We start from the raw sequence: 15,947 nt of genomic DNA on the forward strand, positions 1-15,947 counted from the left end.
AAATCCAAACATACAGACTTTACATGTCGGGGGTTGGTTGCTACTATTTTTTGCTGTAACTCCTGAAATTAAAAAAAAAACAGATGACAATGATTCAGCTGTGAGATTGTATTGTTACTGTGGTATAACATTACATTCATTCAGTAATGTATATTTTGATACATTCTTGTACTGTACGTCCCAGTAAAGGTAGTGATCCCCCATACTGCATGTCTTTGAAAAGTAGGTGTGTCTTTGGCCTTCAGCATCACCATAATACACATAATTTAGTGCTTTGTAAAGCACATTATTAGCTTCTTTTAATACTTACAGTAATAGATTATCATGTCAGATTGATGATTCATCCCTGGTCAGTAATTCTTCAGAATAACATGCATATACTTTAGGAGTAATATGGCCTTTCCAACCAAGTCCTTGAGTAATCCAAAGTATTTACAGTAGATACATTTTTAAGCCCATACACATTATAAAATGACTAAATAAAAAATAAATGTACTAATTTATCTCTTCATAAGAAAATAATCATGACCTTAAAGCTACTTTTCTTCAACAGCAGACACTCAAGTACAGTACTACAGACGGAGTATTCACATTGTAAGGCCATTATGACAATGTAATTCAAGATCAAACCTGAAAATGAGAACTGGGTGTTCTTTACAGCACTGCAACAAGAGGCCCAAAAAATAAAATGATAGAAAAATAAATTCTCCTGGTTCCCACTGGAGCCACCTGTCTCATCATCTGTCCATTGCCTCCACACAGCCAGACATGCAGGACTACAGTGGGCTGATCCATGCAGGGTCTCTAGATGTAGATAGGCGTCTCCTGTCCTGTCAGCAGTCTGAACATCACAGCAGGCATCGTCTTCATGTTGATCTGGGGGCGCAGAGATGAGAGAGCAGAGGGGATCATTATACTGTCAGCTGAGGAGAACTTGATCTCGTGACATTAATCCTGGCTTAATATACACCCTTATGTGCAAACCTGACAGGCAGAAGAGACCATGTATGAAATACTGTCAAATAAGAAGCTTTTTTTTTTGGAGCTCCATCCTCAGAAACTGAGATAACTCACAAATACAAACACAGAGTATGTTTACTGCAGCTGAAATGGGTGAGAAGAAGCAGAGCAAGAAAAATGCATGTATCTTATATAACACATTGCGTTCTTTATTTGGGGGTTATGTGATTCACACTTTTTTTAGGGACAGAGTAACTTCTTTAATTGTCAGTTTCCATGCGGTTATAAAGCGACAAAGTCCTTTCTCCTTGCAAACAAATTGTCCACTATAAACACTCTCCTTCAGTTTAATGACTACAAAAATCAACTTAACATGTTTTTTAATTCATAATCTTCAGTGGTGCTGATATTCAGATTTCATTAACTTAGTTCAGAGCCAGGCAAGCTGTTTTTATTCTTATGCTACGCTAACCAGCTGCTTCTAGTAGATGCATATTTAACAGACAAAACAGGAGAGTGGTACTGACCTTCTCACCTAACGCTCAGCAAGGAAGCGAATAAGCCTATTGCTCACGTGTCAAACCTTTCTTTAAAAAACGCTTGTTTTATTTTGGTGCAGATTAGAGTGATCAGTGTTGGTCATTTAAAAAAAACTAGAATGATTTTGAAAGTAGCATTCCCTCAGTGCTCCGTCTGCACTTACCCCCTCCCCTCTGTGCTCCCTCTAAAGCCACGCCTTTCACTTACATGCACAAGCGCCAATGTTCCAGAAGCGGACCTCAGCTCATGCTTTGAGTGTGGGCTCGTGCATGCATGGGGTAGAGAACGAGCAGTGAGACAGAGAGGCGTGTGATTGGTTCATCAGATTGGCACCTCGTGGCAGACATTGGTCGAAGTTTTTACAGGCTTACAACTGCTACAGATGACTGATTTTCTTCGTTCCTTTTTCAGAGGACATGAATTATTAATGTCTGTCAGGACCTAAAGACAATTTCAACCAACATCTTAAAAAGTGTATCTGGAGAACATGACTGTGCCCTTTTTACCAAAGTCCTTCATTGATTTATGAATAAATTGATTCATGTTTTAGTACTTTTCTGTTCCTGGAAACAATCTCAAACTGATGCAGTATATCTTTGAAAGGCATGTATGGTATAGTGATCTGTGTGGTGCAGTAATCAGTGAAAATTGCCATCTTGTGACCACAGGACTTCTTACCTCACCCACTGAGACAGACAGGGTTTGAACAATCTTCTCATGTGCCATGGCAACAACACTCTGACCATTTATTTCAATGATTCTGTGTCCAACACGAACACCGCCTCGCTCAGCGATGCCCCCTCGCATCAGACTGCAGATCTAAGGATGAGAGAAGAGACCTTGTTTGAAGCAGCATAGGATGTACTGTAGAGGAGCTCTCAGTAGTTAAAACAACAGTGCTCTTCAGAAGTCACCAACCATTCATTTTGAGCCTCAACCTAAAGTTTGATGTCATGCTTTATGTGCTTACTCACAATGCCATTCTGAACACTGAAGCCAAGCTGGAACTTGAGGTCAGGTCTCTTGATGAGGACGGTCGTTACAGGAGGGCAGCTCACAATACTCAGCTTTACCTTCACCTGATTCTTCAGACCCTGGAAGTCGTAAAAAAAACAAGACAATAAACATGTTGAAATGACAGTACAGAGAACAGTAAATCTAGTGATATTTTCTAAGAAAAGACCAAAATCAAACTGTAATTTATCCTGCTAAAAGGTGGTTCTTTTTACTAAGTAGTGACAAAGGTTTATTTTTTCAAAAAGCTCCACTGTTAGACCAAACACACCTTAATGATGCCCTGACAGGTGGCGAGTGGCAGTCCCACCAGGCTGGTGTCATTGATGGACATAATCTGGTCCCCAACACTGAGTTTCCCAGAGCGAGCTGCAGGGCCGCTGTTTAGCATACTGGCCAGGATCACTGTGGGCAGAATGGAGCCCCAACCGGACTCCACGATCACCACGCCAAGAATCTCTCCTTTCTGCTTCTCCACATACAGCTGGAACGCAGAAAAAAAAAAAGCACATTTAAGTTTCTGGTGCAGCCATTTATGTTTCATGAAATCCATCAATCATTATCCACAGTTCACCTGCTGAAGAATACAATTTGTCGCACCTCTTTACAGTTGTCTGAGTTTGAGAAATGGACCAGGTCATCGTGGTACATCTCCTGGGAGTTGATGATGTCACTGTATTGTTTCTGGCTCAGGTCGGTCGGGTTGATGCCATTGGCACGCAAGAACTCTCTGTAGGCCACGCTAAAAGCCTGACCGATGGACTGTGCGATGAGCTGCGCCTGTGGGAAGGGGAGAAATTGAGGGAAACAACTCAGCAAGAAAGGCTTTCCCAGCCGACAGCAGCAATGAGGCGAGAGGAAATTTGGATGGTTTTAATGTACAAACTGTTTAACTGTCACTTACATCCTCAGACTCAAAGACGTAGCAGATCATCCTGTACTGATTATTCCCTTCACTGGAAGAGTCGGCAGATTCTGAGAAATCCTCTGATGACGCCTGAGACATGCGCCTACGTGCCATCAGAACCACAATACTGCCAATGTCAGCGATGTAGGAGATGGTCCGCAGGGCGCTGTCCATCATTGTCTCCTAAGTGGAGACGAAAAAATGTAAGTCCGAACTCAATATGCCTGAAATAGATTCACAAACACGTTTAACACAGAGATGAGGCTAAATTAAAAGAAAGCTCTAACCTGTGTATCCGCATTCAGCACTTTGACAGCTTTCGTCGAGATAAACAGGTCCACCTCTGTCATCATCTGAGAGTCCTCATCTTGACTCTTTCAAATAAACAAAAATATATAGTTTTATCAGACATTTCATATTCCCATACTTTAATCACACAATGCAAAATGTCACCTCATTATAAAAACACTGACATGGGCTGGAGAACTAGTTAGGTATACAACAGCTCCACCATGTGGTCAGAAATGATTCTGCTGCTTATACTTAACCCTGCATAAACTCTGGCAAAACAGATACACAGGCCTACTTAAAAATCCAATCAGTTTGTTGAAATCCAAAGCTAAGGGCACTAAGGGCAGTCTTATGGGAGCATAAGACTGCTGATAAAGTAGCTTCTGTTAAACACAGAGACATCAATTTTCATCCTTAAACCTGCAAATCCACCCTTAAGATTAGATTCAAGTCTTTGTCTCAGTTAATTTGATGGCTGAAAATTAAAATGAAACCAGTCTAATGGCAAAAATCCCAGATCACGATCAAATTTGAATATACATTTCTCCTGGACACTGGGCCAATCTGTTTGCCAAATCTATTTGAAAGCGGTTTATAAGTGAACAGTAACCTCTTTGTCTCGATTTGCAGTTTAAAAAAAAAAAATGTAGATTACCTTGATATGACTGACAGCTTCGTGGGCCTGGGACATGCGGACAGACTTCGATGGGTTTTTATCTGACAACACCTGAGTGCAGCCAAGGTAGTTCGCAGCAAAGATGATCCCATCAATAAGATCCTCTGGCTCACAGGGACCTGGCACTGAACGGGGATGAAAATGTTATTGTCCTGCAATAAAGAAGGAAAACTATGCATTGTAAGAAACTGTAAGAATAATTACCATCCTCAAAGCTGGGGAAAGCAGCCGCCTCCTGGGTCTTCTTAAAATAAGTTTGAATGTTGGTTAGTTAGACTTAAAGCTTTACCTGAGATGCTATTTCAACTATATTGTCAAAGTTGATATGTTCTAGTATTGTTGCCTTTATACAGTGGTTGAAAAACAAAGATTTCTTTTTACAAATTAAAGACAGTAAGTTTGAATATAGAAGCAGTAAAAACTTAGCAAAAGGTGTTACAATCTAAACAGATCTTTGGGCTTAAACCTGCCGCTGTGTAATAATTCTTCACCATGGGTGTGTTGCTCTCCTCTGCAGGGACGAGCTCCGGACACTGAGGCCTTTGTTGGTGCTCTGGTACCTCCTCAGGTGTCACAGCAGGGGTCACTGGCTTCTCAACCTGTTGTATGCAAACATCTGCTTTAATGTGGTCTTTGAAAAAAAAAGAAGGTTTTTAATGCTTCTTGTTGTCCAGTGAAGATGAGAACCCTGTGGGGAACAGGCGATAAGGACTATCTGAAACTGATTTCACTGTGGGACTGGAGGATTGTGAAGACACCTTAACAATCACACGCCACAAGGGATGAGAGTGTGACAAAGACCTGCCCTGTTTGTTACCTGCTTAGGTTTCTCTGGCCGTCTCTGCTTCTCCTCAAGAGGCTCCCTCTGTTGCTCTGGTGTGTGAAGAGGTGCCGGGGATGGTTTGGTAACACCGGTGTCGCTATCCTGGCTGTTAGAAGATGGAGGACATGGTCTGGAAACAGGAGGAGGCTCTCTACGAGACGGGGCCTTCTTGGTGTCTGTAGGGGACTGAGCACTGGACTGACGAGGAGGTGAAGGAGGATGCTGCTTACTTGAACTGGACCGAGCTTTAGAGCGCACAGCAGGTTTTTTGCTGTCCTTTGACAAAGTCTTTGGACGCTGTTCAGCACTGTTTGTGGGGCCTCCTTTGTTGCCAGAGACAACATACTCCACGTCTTCTCCTGTTCCCCTTCTCCCTCGTCCTTTCCCTTGCTTTTCTTTCTCCTTTGCGCCCACTTGAGGGGGCTCACACTTCTTGCCTGCTCCTTGGATATGCTGGTTTCTTCTGACTCGAGTATCTTCCTCTCTTTCCCTTTCATCAATTCCCTTTTTAATTTTCTCATTCTCATTGTCCTGATAAACGATAGTCGGCCTTTGTACACTCTCCTCAGGCTCCTCTAAATCCTCAATAAACTTGGCTCCATCCAGCACCACCTCTATCTCATCCCCATCACTGAAGAAGAACCTGTTCTCCTGGCCTTTTCCCACCTCTGTACCTACTTCATCGCCAGCAGCAGGAGCACAAGTTGACCTGAAGCGATGGGCCGTCTTGTGACTTTTAGTGTCTGCATGTGATCCCTCACAAACCTCTGTGCCGTGACGAGGCCTTTGGGTGAACTGTCCACTGCTGTTCTCATTGATGTCATCACCTAATGCATGCTTCATAAAGCCACCACCCTCATGGGAGTACTGTTTGTAGTACCTCATGTCCACTACACCCTCCCTGTTCAAATGCAGCACCTCATCGTAGTCCTGCTCCACATCAGAGCCCACATTGTCGTACTCAGAGCAGGTGTCCTCCATGTCCTCAGGACTTGGGTCACAGCTCATGTAACACTGGTTTTCAGAGACAGAAAGAGTCAGCTGCTCATTGTTATCATCCTCCAAGGTGCACGGTGGTTGTTCGGACGCTTTCCTCACCAGATCTTGCTGCTCCTCTTGGCTCAGTTTAATGAGTTCTGGACTGGGGCACAGTGGAGGGCTGGGGGCCAATGTTTTGGAGATGGTTGCTGGCCTTTGTCCATGAGCCATTACTGGCCCTGTAAGCCCACTGCCCTCAACCCTGTGGATATTAACAGATGAAGTAAATTACATATCTGAGATGCGTGTAGTATATTCACTGAACAATGCTGATGCTTTTTCACATACTACCCGAATAAATAACCTTTTTAAATAACAATAAATAACACACCCAGAAAGATCTGTTTCAACAATTACACAAAAGTTTGGACTGAAATCCCCTATTATATCATAGTAAGAGCCTTTTCAAGGACTAACCCCCAAATGTGTCATGTGAGACCTTTTGTTCTCTGACCAATTGTTTGTTGTCAGTTATTTTGGTTTGTTGGGTCTGCTCTAATTTTGTATGTCTTGCAGAAGAGACAATCAGTCTGAGTTGAGTCAGACCAGTAGCATTTGATATTTTCTGATGAAAAAAACAGTCTTTGCTTTTCTACTTCAAACATACCCTCACATAAAATCCCATACATCCCTGAAACATTCATGTCATGGGTGTGAGTGCCCGATTTATCATCCATGACTTTTGTAGCGTGAGGAGACTAATGTGGAAAAGCAGCTAAATGGCATCTCTTAATGGATCTTTGCCTTAGACAAAGGCAGGGCACCTCATCCTCTATTCTGCAAATGAACTGATAATGCCACAGCCCATTATGCGTGTAAATAAAGTTGGTGAAAAACAAATTGAATTTGAATTCTGCCCTCTCTTTTCTGACTCTTTTAGTAAATGTAAGAGGGGCGAAAAGCTAAATCCAGCAGGATCAAACAATTTAAAGATTAACAGATTGCTTCCCCTTTTTGGTAGGCTTATCATTTTAAACGTGTCAAATTAAGAAGAACACTTTTTGAGGCTAATATGATGTGCATTTTAAAACGTTTTCTGTTCAGGAATAGACCTGACCACTAAATACTTGGTATATTGACTGTGGTAATAAAGTAAGTAACAGAAAATTGCAATCCTACACAACTGTATTGCCACCAACATGAATTCAAAGCGTTCTCAAAATCAATAAAAATGTTTAGGGTTCTGTGTTTAAAATCAATTTTCATACGCAACATGAAATTATCCTACAGAAGAAGAAGAAAAAAAACAATCTGAAATGTGATACACGTGTTCTCTGCTTGTTGAAGGTTGTATCCAGTACTTGATGCATTCTAGATATCACATTGAACAATGGTTCACGCCCAGTCCAAACATGTCATCACTTTCATCTAAACATGAACCATCTCAGCCTGTGGCTAATCTGGGAAAAAAAAAAAAAAAAACAGTTCGTTTGAGCTGTTTGGGCGCAACCATTTGGGGGATGATTGATGGTGCACGCCATAAACACAATAAATCCCAAGTGTTGATAATGCGACTGAGATTATGGTATTAAGAGAAAATAAACTAATCCCCACAGATCACCTCCAATAACACGCGGACCTAATCCTGACCTCTCCATGGTGCTGAACTGCTAATTAAAAACAATAAGACTCATAATAGGCTTCAATGGAGGCTCTGTATTTTGCCCTGCCCTTGGCGTGTTAATGGAAGTATTTAATAAACCCATTACGATTAACTTTTGCCGCAGGAGTGGTTATTGTGGTTGCTCTGGTTTTCCTACAAGTGGACGCCGCATTCCCGTCCGGATAAATATCGATAAGATAATCGGAAATATGGGTTTCCTGCGCACATAGCACCGCAGTTACGGGGCTGATCCCTTCACAAACACCGTTTTGTTTCCCGATCTGGGAACAATATCATCCTGCTGCTGCAATTTACATCGACCTTGATGTGAAGCATAGAGACTGCACCATGCTGACATCCAGCTTACGTGCTGCTGATGTTGTAGCAGACACCCAGCATTGTCCCCAGCCCTGATATCAGAGAGCCGAGAGGCCTTTGAGCATCTCTAAAACCTTGTTGTGCATATGTTCTCGGATTATTTTGTGTGGTACTTACCAACATCGGCATTGTCTGCAGCCCTCCTTGTGAAATGCTGATGTTGTGTTGATCAGATCAGATTGTTCTCCGGAATGGTGATTTTTTGAATAAAAGCCGCACAGCAGCCCAGGAACCTGTGTAGGAAATACACCCCCAATCATGTGCTCACTGCTCCCCCCCCCCCCCCCCCCCCCCCCCCCCCAACAAATAACTCAGGGAGATTTGTAATGAAAACAGTGTCAAATATATGCAGAAATAACTTGTCTATATCACAGGAGTTTGCAATCTGAACGCTTATTCATTAAATAAATAAATAACAGTTTACCAGGGTGTCATTCAGAATGCAAAATAGATTATGCATATGGACTTTAATTGCACAAACATTACCTCTTTATGAAAATATGCATGTATACATATGGATATGATGCATGCAGGAAAGTATTTTTCATTTTTATAACAGTGCCTGAATAGATTAGTAGGCTTTGATTTGAGAACATCGATGGAGTTGAGATCGATTGCTCTGGTCTTGTGAACATTCTTCGCTCTGCTGGTTTGGCCTGGGAAGCGGGATTGTTGTCGTGCTGCTCCTTCTGATGCAAAATGAGCCACCCGGTTTGTTAAGCTTCTGTTTTTTGAAGCGTCATTCTCGTTTTTATTCATGTCCGTCTGTCGTTTTGTCTTACTTTTGCAAAAAAAGAAAGAAAAAAGCAAGTCACGCGTTTTACTTTTCTAAGTCAGCGACAGCGTTTAAAGTTATGTGATATTTTGCAGCACTGTCAACGCCGATGGATCTCCTTTTATGAGCATGCAGCAAAAGTAAAAGCCACATTTTCCTCGAAAACCATTCTGCCGCGATCATGACCGAGAGGAACCCCAAAGACACACGCAAGACGAGGCTGTCATTGTCCAAGAGTAAGAAGAAAGGCAGTGTCAAAGCTGGCAGTGCTGCTGCTGCTGCTGCTGCTGCCACATCTCCAATCACCTCGTTTTTCTGCAGCCATCCTCCACCTCGGCTGGCCTGCCCCCTGTGCGGCCACTTAGTACCAAGATTCAAGATCAATGAGCACATTGATTTACAATGTCAGAACTTTGAGAGAGGGGACAGCAGTGCAGCCTCAGCAGGTAATAGTGTTGTGCCAAGATCTCAGCTGTCACCCAGAAGGAACCCCCCAAAGTCCCCAGAGGTGGATCCAAGCAAGGAAGAAGTGGTGGAAGGGACCGACACCAGCCCTTATTTTAAAAAGAATAACTGTCAGCGGGCACCTCGGGAGCTGGGCAGTAAACGTGTGGTCAGGACGCTTGACCTCGGGAGTCTTGCCGCCAAGTTGTCAAAGAAATGTCAAAAGGTGCTTGAGAAGTCAAAGGCAGAGGGCGGAGGAGAGGAGGAGATGTGTTCCTCTGAGGCGCTCGGCAGCTCGCAGAAAGAGAATCAGATTCAGAGTTCAGAAAACAAAGGAGACTGCGTGACCGTCATTGACCTGACAGCAACCGGCTCAGAAGCTCCTACAGCTGTGGGTGATCTATCATGTGCAGAGAGAGGACACGATCCTGATCTCAAAGAATCTAAATCGGTCAGAAAACTGGAGCTGCATTACTCTACCTCTGAACTTGCAAAGAGAAAAACCTCCACTGGCCGAGCGTCTGTCTCTAGAAAGAAAGCAAAATGTGAAGGGAGCAGCAGAGAGGCAGAGAAAGATCACGCCCATGAAACAGAAGATGTTATTAATACAGACTCGCCTCTGACTACTGCTGCTCGTGTGCCCCCTCTAAATTCAGACGAAAGACGTCAGGAAAGTGCTGCACTGATGAAAAGTGATTCACCAGCAGAGTCTGGTGCTGTGAACACTAATAGTGAGCAGGCTGTCGAGGTGTCTCATCCCTCACGGCTTCCTTACTACCTGCGTAACTTCTGCACCGTGCTCGAGGCTGTCCTGGAGAACGAGGACGACAGGGCACTATTTGATGAGAGTGATTTGTCAGTCGTGCATGGATTTGAGAAGCTATCAGGTACGTTCAGTTTGTGTCTGAACTGTCATTGTGAATAAATCTTAAGTCAGGCCTCATCGCTCACGTGTGCTTCTCCTCTCAAAGTCATGGGCCAGAAGCTGTACGTGAGGCTCTTTCAGAGGAAACTGAAGTGGCTTCTGGTAAATAAACTGGATTATGAAGAGATATGCAGCGATCTGGGACCTGTCACTCAGGAGCTGGTTCGAGCTGGTTTTCTACAGTCAGGTAAAATTCATCTTTTAGAGGGTTAGCCAAATCTCTTTGATTATTGACATTCTTTCTTTAAGTCACAATCCCAGATTTTGAGGATTTTGTAGAAACCAAACAATAATGTTTTATGTTTTGATACCTCGGCAACCAAATGCAAGTCCTAGTTACCCAGTATTTGATAATCAGGCAAACTTCTGCACACTGTCTGAATTGCCAAAATATGTTTTCAACATCTCTCTTTCTTTGGCCCTGTGGATTTTTGGATTTGGATTTGGAAAATCTTTATTGTCCCCAAGTGGCAATTTGGTTTGCAACAGAGGTCCATACAGGCAATGCATCCATCAGAAAACAGCAATATGACATAAATACATACATATAAAACAACTACCATGGAAATCATCATGATGGATGTGAGTGAGATTTTTTTTTTTTTTTTTTTTTTTTTTAAGTATCTATTTTTTTTGTACATTCTTTATTATTATTATTATTTTTTTTTTTTTAATTTAAATTGTACTGTGTTCACTTTTTGTCTGCAATCTTTGCTCTTTGCTGCTGTAACACTGTAAATTTCCCCATTGTGGGATAAATAAAGAATTATCTTATCTTATCTTAAAAACCAACAGTGCATAGTAAAGTGTATAGGCAACCATGTCTACAGCTTATTTAAAAACCCAACAGCTGAAGGGACAAACGACCTCAGGTATCTGTTGGATTTGGCACCTTCTAACACAAGTGAACCTCCGCCCTGTCGACAGAATTCTAAACTCTGCATGCAGGGGGTGCTGAGGGTCTTCCAAGACGGCCTTTGCCTTCTGAGTGTCTCTAGCTTGAAAAATATGGCCAAGATCATTCAAGTGAAAGCCAACTATCTTTCGGCAAAGTTTAACAATATTCCCCAGCCTGTTTTTGTTCGTGATGCTGAGGTTAGCAAACCAGCTGATCATCCCAAAAGTCAAGATGGACTCAATAAAAGATGAATAAAACACTAGCATTTTGGTTAAAATATGTCTGATGATCTGAAGTTTTTTTTTTAAAGTATCCATGTATCGAACATGTTGACAACCTAAGCGGTGACTTTATAGTTAATGGGTTTTGTTGTATTTTCAAGAATAAAGACAATTCATGAATTATTATTGAACTAAAAACTTGCTCTTCTTCTCTTAACATTTGTTGCACAAACGCAGCTTAGATATTGAGACTGAGGAAAAGATAGGGAATAGAAAAAGTGTTATCTGAAGAGTAGTACTTAATGTATACCGGGAAAGGCTGCACAAAATCCTTCACTGCTTTGACATTAAATGGACTTGAATTTGAATTTTGAAAGTTTGAATTGAACTAACAAAACAAATTTTATTGTATCTCCTGGTGACCTCTTGAATCTCTGTGTTGACTGATCTCACCTCGTCACTTTTTGCTCCTATTTTTATAATAACAATAACACAATCATTTTGCCATGTATATCTTTTTTTGTCTGAGGTTTTTTTATTGTGACGTTCTTTGTGGGTTTTTAAGTGCAATATAAATAAAGTACTCTGCTGGCATACTCCTCTTCAACACATCATCCCCTCTGACATGTAGCTTTCTGGTTTTCTTTCCTGTGCTGCCTGTGTAAATCAAAGAGAGTGACCTACAGGACTTGGGGGAGGCTCTAGATCTCCTGCCTGCTCCTGAACTCAAATCCCTGGCTAAGACTTTTCACCTGGGAAACCCTGGGACTCAGAAACAGCAGCTAGTGGATGGACTTCTACGTCTCAGCCGGCAAAAGTCCCTCTTCTCTCTGAACCCTGCGCAGAACAGTATTAATGCTGTCATGCTGAAAAGGTGAGCTGATCTCATATTTTGTGTTCTTTCACAGTAATAGCGCTGCAGTGTTGACCTCAACCCTGTTCTTTTTACCCTGGAAGGGCGAGGAAGCTGGCTGGTTCTTGTGTGCGTCTGTGTCGGGGTCCTCGGGCTGTCTTCTCTCGCATCCTCCTGCTTTTCTCTCTGTCTGACACCATGGATGAAGAGGAGATGGCGGCTGGTGGGCAGAGCCAGCTCTTCACCATCCTGCTGGTTAATTCAGGACGTCTGGCTTTCCCAGAATACAAAGTGCATCGTCAAGCCAAGGTGTTTCTGGACAGAGACGATCTGATCAGGTGAGGCTCAGACACAAGACTTCCTTCAGGTTTATTGTGTTTGAACCTATGCCGGGCAGCCAGCAATGAATTCCGTGCTTCCATTCATCACACTAGATATGAAGCTTCTATGCGAGCCCTGCTTGAGATCGTCTCGGCTATGCAGGGAGGTCAGTGGGAAGAGGCCATGGAGCTTTACACTGCTGCCAAAAGTCACTGGCAGGAGCTGAGGGAGAACCATGACCTCAGGTGACATAGATCTATGAATTTGCTTCTTTGTTTAAACAGAGATAAATAGTTCCTGGATGTGATGTGATATTGACATTATTGTGTTGGCTAGGCACCAGGAGGAGCTGCCTGTGTTCCTGCGCAGCTTCACAACAGGATGGGCTTACACTCGTATCTTATCGAGAGGGGTGGAGATCCTGCAGAGGCTCCGTCGCTATGAGGTGTTTTGACCTAATGCGCTCATTCTTTCACACAAATTCAAGTATTTATAAATGTGAAAAATGTATGGCATGAAGAAAAAAAAAGATCGACTATGTTGTGGGTCTTTTTCTTATAAAAGGAAGCAGTGGAGGAGTTGCGGTCTTTACTGATGCAGTCCGTTTACTGTCCTGATAGTCGAGGACGATGGTGGGACAGACTGGCGCTAAACCTTCACCAGCACCTGAAACAACCTGAGCAAGTGAGCTGTGGTGTTGTTCGACTTTTAAGTCCACTCTGTTGTCTCTGTGTGCGACACGGTGCTCAGTAAAAGCTGTTTTTCTTTCCATGACAGTTGTCTGTTCTGTCACTTCTAGGCTATATGTGCGATCAGAGATGGCCTGTCGGACCCCCTGGTGCGAACTGGACATAAACTCTCTCTTCATCAGAGAGCTGTCAGGATGAAAGAGTCTGCTAGCTTTAAGAAACATCGCCTGCGACTAAAAGACCTGCCCACTATTCATGTCCAAGATGTCAAACATGTGAGCTTAGTACACTATGTCTAAATTGTGTACGGGAAAAAAAAAAATAGGATGTTTTTATGAATGAAAGTTTGTTTTTGTTTCCTGCAGGTTACTATCCGGGGACAGCTGTTTCCTCATGAGGGAGGAATGGGGAAATCTAGGTTTCTTTTACCAGCAGATGGAGAAGGGGAAGAAAGTGCTGATGCTACTGTTATATGCTCTGTGGAAGAACTGTCTTTAGCACATTACCGTCAACAAGGCTTTGATCAAGGTAGTCGAATTGTCTATACCTATAAAGAATATTTGAATGTCCTTTTATTACCTTAATATTGTTTTATTATTGCAAATTGAATAGGAATCCATGGAGAGGGCTCGACTTTCTCGACATTGTTTGCCCTTCTAATGTGGGACGTCATTTTTATGGATGGTATTCCTGATGTTTTCAAAAACCCATACCAGGTAAAGAAAGCTTTACTTCACCTTCAACGTGTGATATTCATAGACGATATGTGCAGTTCTACCATGTTGAGCTCCTCCTCCTTTTCTTCTCACAGTCATGTCCACTGGATCTTTACACTGACTGTTTTTATGAGAACAGAAAAGAAGCGATTGATTCTCGTGTGCAGTTAATTAGTGAGGCAGCTCCTGAGACTCTGCACGACATGTTGGAGGATGCCTGGACCTCCCAGGAGGGTAAAGTGTGCTCTTTGGTCAACTGGGAGCGTTTCTCATCCCTTCAACAGGCACAGGTATTTTCTGTCCCTCTTACATATGCAATCAGTGGTGAGGGATACTTGTAACCTCATATATATAACTAGGATCTTCTTTGCATGCTTTAAAAGCTCCTAAAACGGGATAACATAACCACTTTGACACTTTTATTTGCAGTCCCTTGTTTCATGCCTGAGAGGAGCCTTCTTAGGCGGGGTAATAGCACGAATGTCAAAAGACTACAGACACTGTCGTGGAGGTTTGCCTGATCTAGTGGTGTGGAACACTACAAACAACACCTACAAGGTGAGATTTAAATCCTGCCTTTGTAATTGAATGCTTTCCTTTGGTGGTTATTTTAATAATCGCTACATGAATGACACTGCACTGTGCATCATGAGATGAATTTTCTTCTGGTTGTAGTTGGTGGAGGTGAAGGGGCCCAGTGACAGACTGTCCCAGAAGCAGCAGATCTGGCTGGATGAGCTGCAGAAACTCGGGGCTGATGTGGAAGTTTGTCATGTCGAGGCTACTGGAGCCAGAGGAGCTCGTCTGGAATAAACAGACACTGAAATAAAGGACTGATACGATTTTGCCACAGTTCATAAAAGTGCAGTCAATATGAAAACATCTGCAGATTAAGACTCTGAAAAAAAAAATCCAAAAGGCTTTTTTCTTGTTCTATTCACCTGGAAAAGAGCTTGATTCTATCTCAAAAATTCAATTTTTCACACATCACAGATTGATTTCTGCATGACTTTCGGCCGTTGCAAGGGGTTTAAACCTCTGCTTTCAGCTTGAAGAGGTGCATCATGATGAAGAGTAGAACTCCTAGGATCAGAAATAGCTCGCTTACACATCATCAGAGATGATACGTATAGAAAATGGATCTAACATCCATACCAAACTGAGGGTGTTTTCCTTTGGAACACTATGTTCTCTTGATCGTAGGTTGCCAAGCAACAGAAACTCACAATCGGTTGGCTGCTTATGAATCAAATGACAACTCCACAAGTTTTTTTTTTTTTTCCTGCAGGTAATTACTGTAGTAGTTGGCCTATAAATATGCAATACTCTACTACCATAACAAATATCAGCTCTGTGCACACCACAGAGACAGTTATCCTCACCAGTCTGTCTAGCCGTGCTGCATCCCTCTTCTTTCTGCTTCCTCCCCAGCACACCTCGGCGTAGAAGAGGACACTTGCCACCATAGACTATAGGTAAACATTTATGGCAATTTTTTGCAGATGTTCAAAGACCCAGCCTTCACAAGTACGGACAGCTCTGCCCTTTCCCTGCGGAGAATGTCCATATTTGCAGACCGGTCCAATGTAATGTATTGACATTGAAGAGATCATTTAATGAACTGTCTTGATATAAAAAGTTGCAAGAATATTTTTGATCCTGTATTTTGCTTGGTAGATTTCAGACTGAAAATAGAATTTAAAATAATAAAACAAAAACTGTCCAGGTTATTTTGCAAACAAAGGTCAAGGTGAAAAATTGGCAGTCTGCACTGAAAATCTGAGGCTCTGTGATGCAGTATATAAATCCTTTATTTGCCAGGGATGGATGTGTCTACATGTTTATACTTAGCTGAGTCTTCTTTGGGAAATAATA

At 42.4% G+C, this 15,947-nt stretch overlaps 2 protein-coding genes across 3 annotated transcripts; one reads left to right on the forward strand and one right to left on the reverse strand.

Moving 5' to 3' along the window:
- Positions 1 to 93: 93 nt before the first annotated feature.
- apba2a (amyloid beta (A4) precursor protein-binding, family A, member 2a) lies at positions 94 to 8,496 on the reverse strand. Of its 2 annotated transcripts, none has more exons than XM_020658282.2 (12): positions 8,348 to 8,496; positions 5,206 to 6,451; positions 4,880 to 4,987; positions 4,593 to 4,629; positions 4,368 to 4,513; positions 3,709 to 3,795; positions 3,419 to 3,604; positions 3,115 to 3,294; positions 2,786 to 2,998; positions 2,475 to 2,594; positions 2,179 to 2,319; positions 94 to 876 (listed from the first exon to the last, which is right to left on the reverse strand). In XM_020658282.2, exons 1-12 carry the CDS (start codon positions 8,488 to 8,490, stop codon positions 805 to 807), a joined length of 2,679 nt encoding a protein of 892 aa, XP_020513938.1. In that variant the 5' UTR covers positions 8,491 to 8,496; the 3' UTR covers positions 94 to 804. The 2 variants fall into 2 exon arrangements, with proteins under 2 accessions (XP_020513938.1, XP_020513929.1); XM_020658273.2 differs by having other exon boundaries at positions 4,593 to 4,632.
- Positions 8,497 to 8,802: 306 nt separating this feature from the next.
- On the forward strand, positions 8,803 to 15,802 carry fan1 (FANCD2 and FANCI associated nuclease 1). The gene is made up of 13 exons (XM_065957116.1): positions 8,803 to 10,336; positions 10,421 to 10,561; positions 12,166 to 12,367; positions 12,451 to 12,684; positions 12,781 to 12,912; positions 13,004 to 13,112; positions 13,232 to 13,351; positions 13,467 to 13,631; positions 13,722 to 13,884; positions 13,969 to 14,072; positions 14,168 to 14,362; positions 14,502 to 14,630; positions 14,748 to 15,802. The coding sequence occupies exons 1-13, from the start codon at positions 9,187 to 9,189 to the stop codon at positions 14,883 to 14,885; spliced, it is 2,982 nt and encodes a 993-aa protein (XP_065813188.1). The 5' UTR covers positions 8,803 to 9,186; the 3' UTR covers positions 14,886 to 15,802.
- Positions 15,803 to 15,947: the final 145 nt, after the last annotated feature.

Source organism: Labrus bergylta, chromosome 7, assembly GCF_963930695.1.
Source record: "Labrus bergylta chromosome 7, fLabBer1.1, whole genome shotgun sequence".
In the NCBI taxonomy this organism is placed as follows: Eukaryota; Metazoa; Chordata; class Actinopteri; order Labriformes; family Labridae; genus Labrus; species Labrus bergylta.

Excerpts from the sequence above, each read along its gene's own strand:
- fan1 (XM_065957116.1), top strand. The coding sequence starts at position 9,187 with ATGACCGAGAGGAACCCCAAAGACACACGCAAGACGAGGCTGTCATTG. Across the intron at positions 13,113-13,231 it reads AGAGGCTCCGTCGCTATGAG|GAAGCAGTGGAGGAGTTGCG; the intron begins GTGTTTTGACCT and ends TTCTTATAAAAG. Across the intron at positions 13,632-13,721 it reads ATGTCCAAGATGTCAAACAT|GTTACTATCCGGGGACAGCT; the intron begins GTGAGCTTAGTA and ends TGTTTCCTGCAG.
- apba2a (XM_020658273.2), bottom strand. The coding sequence starts at position 8,490 with ATGATTGGGGGTGTATTTCCTACACAGGTTCCTGGGCTGCTGTGCGGC. Across the intron at positions 3,605-3,708 it reads TGCTGAATGCGGATACACAG|GAGACAATGATGGACAGCGC; the intron begins GTTAGAGCTTTC and ends GTCTCCACTTAG. Across the intron at positions 2,595-2,785 it reads CCTGTCAGGGCATCATTAAG|GGTCTGAAGAATCAGGTGAA; the intron begins GTGTGTTTGGTC and ends TACGACTTCCAG.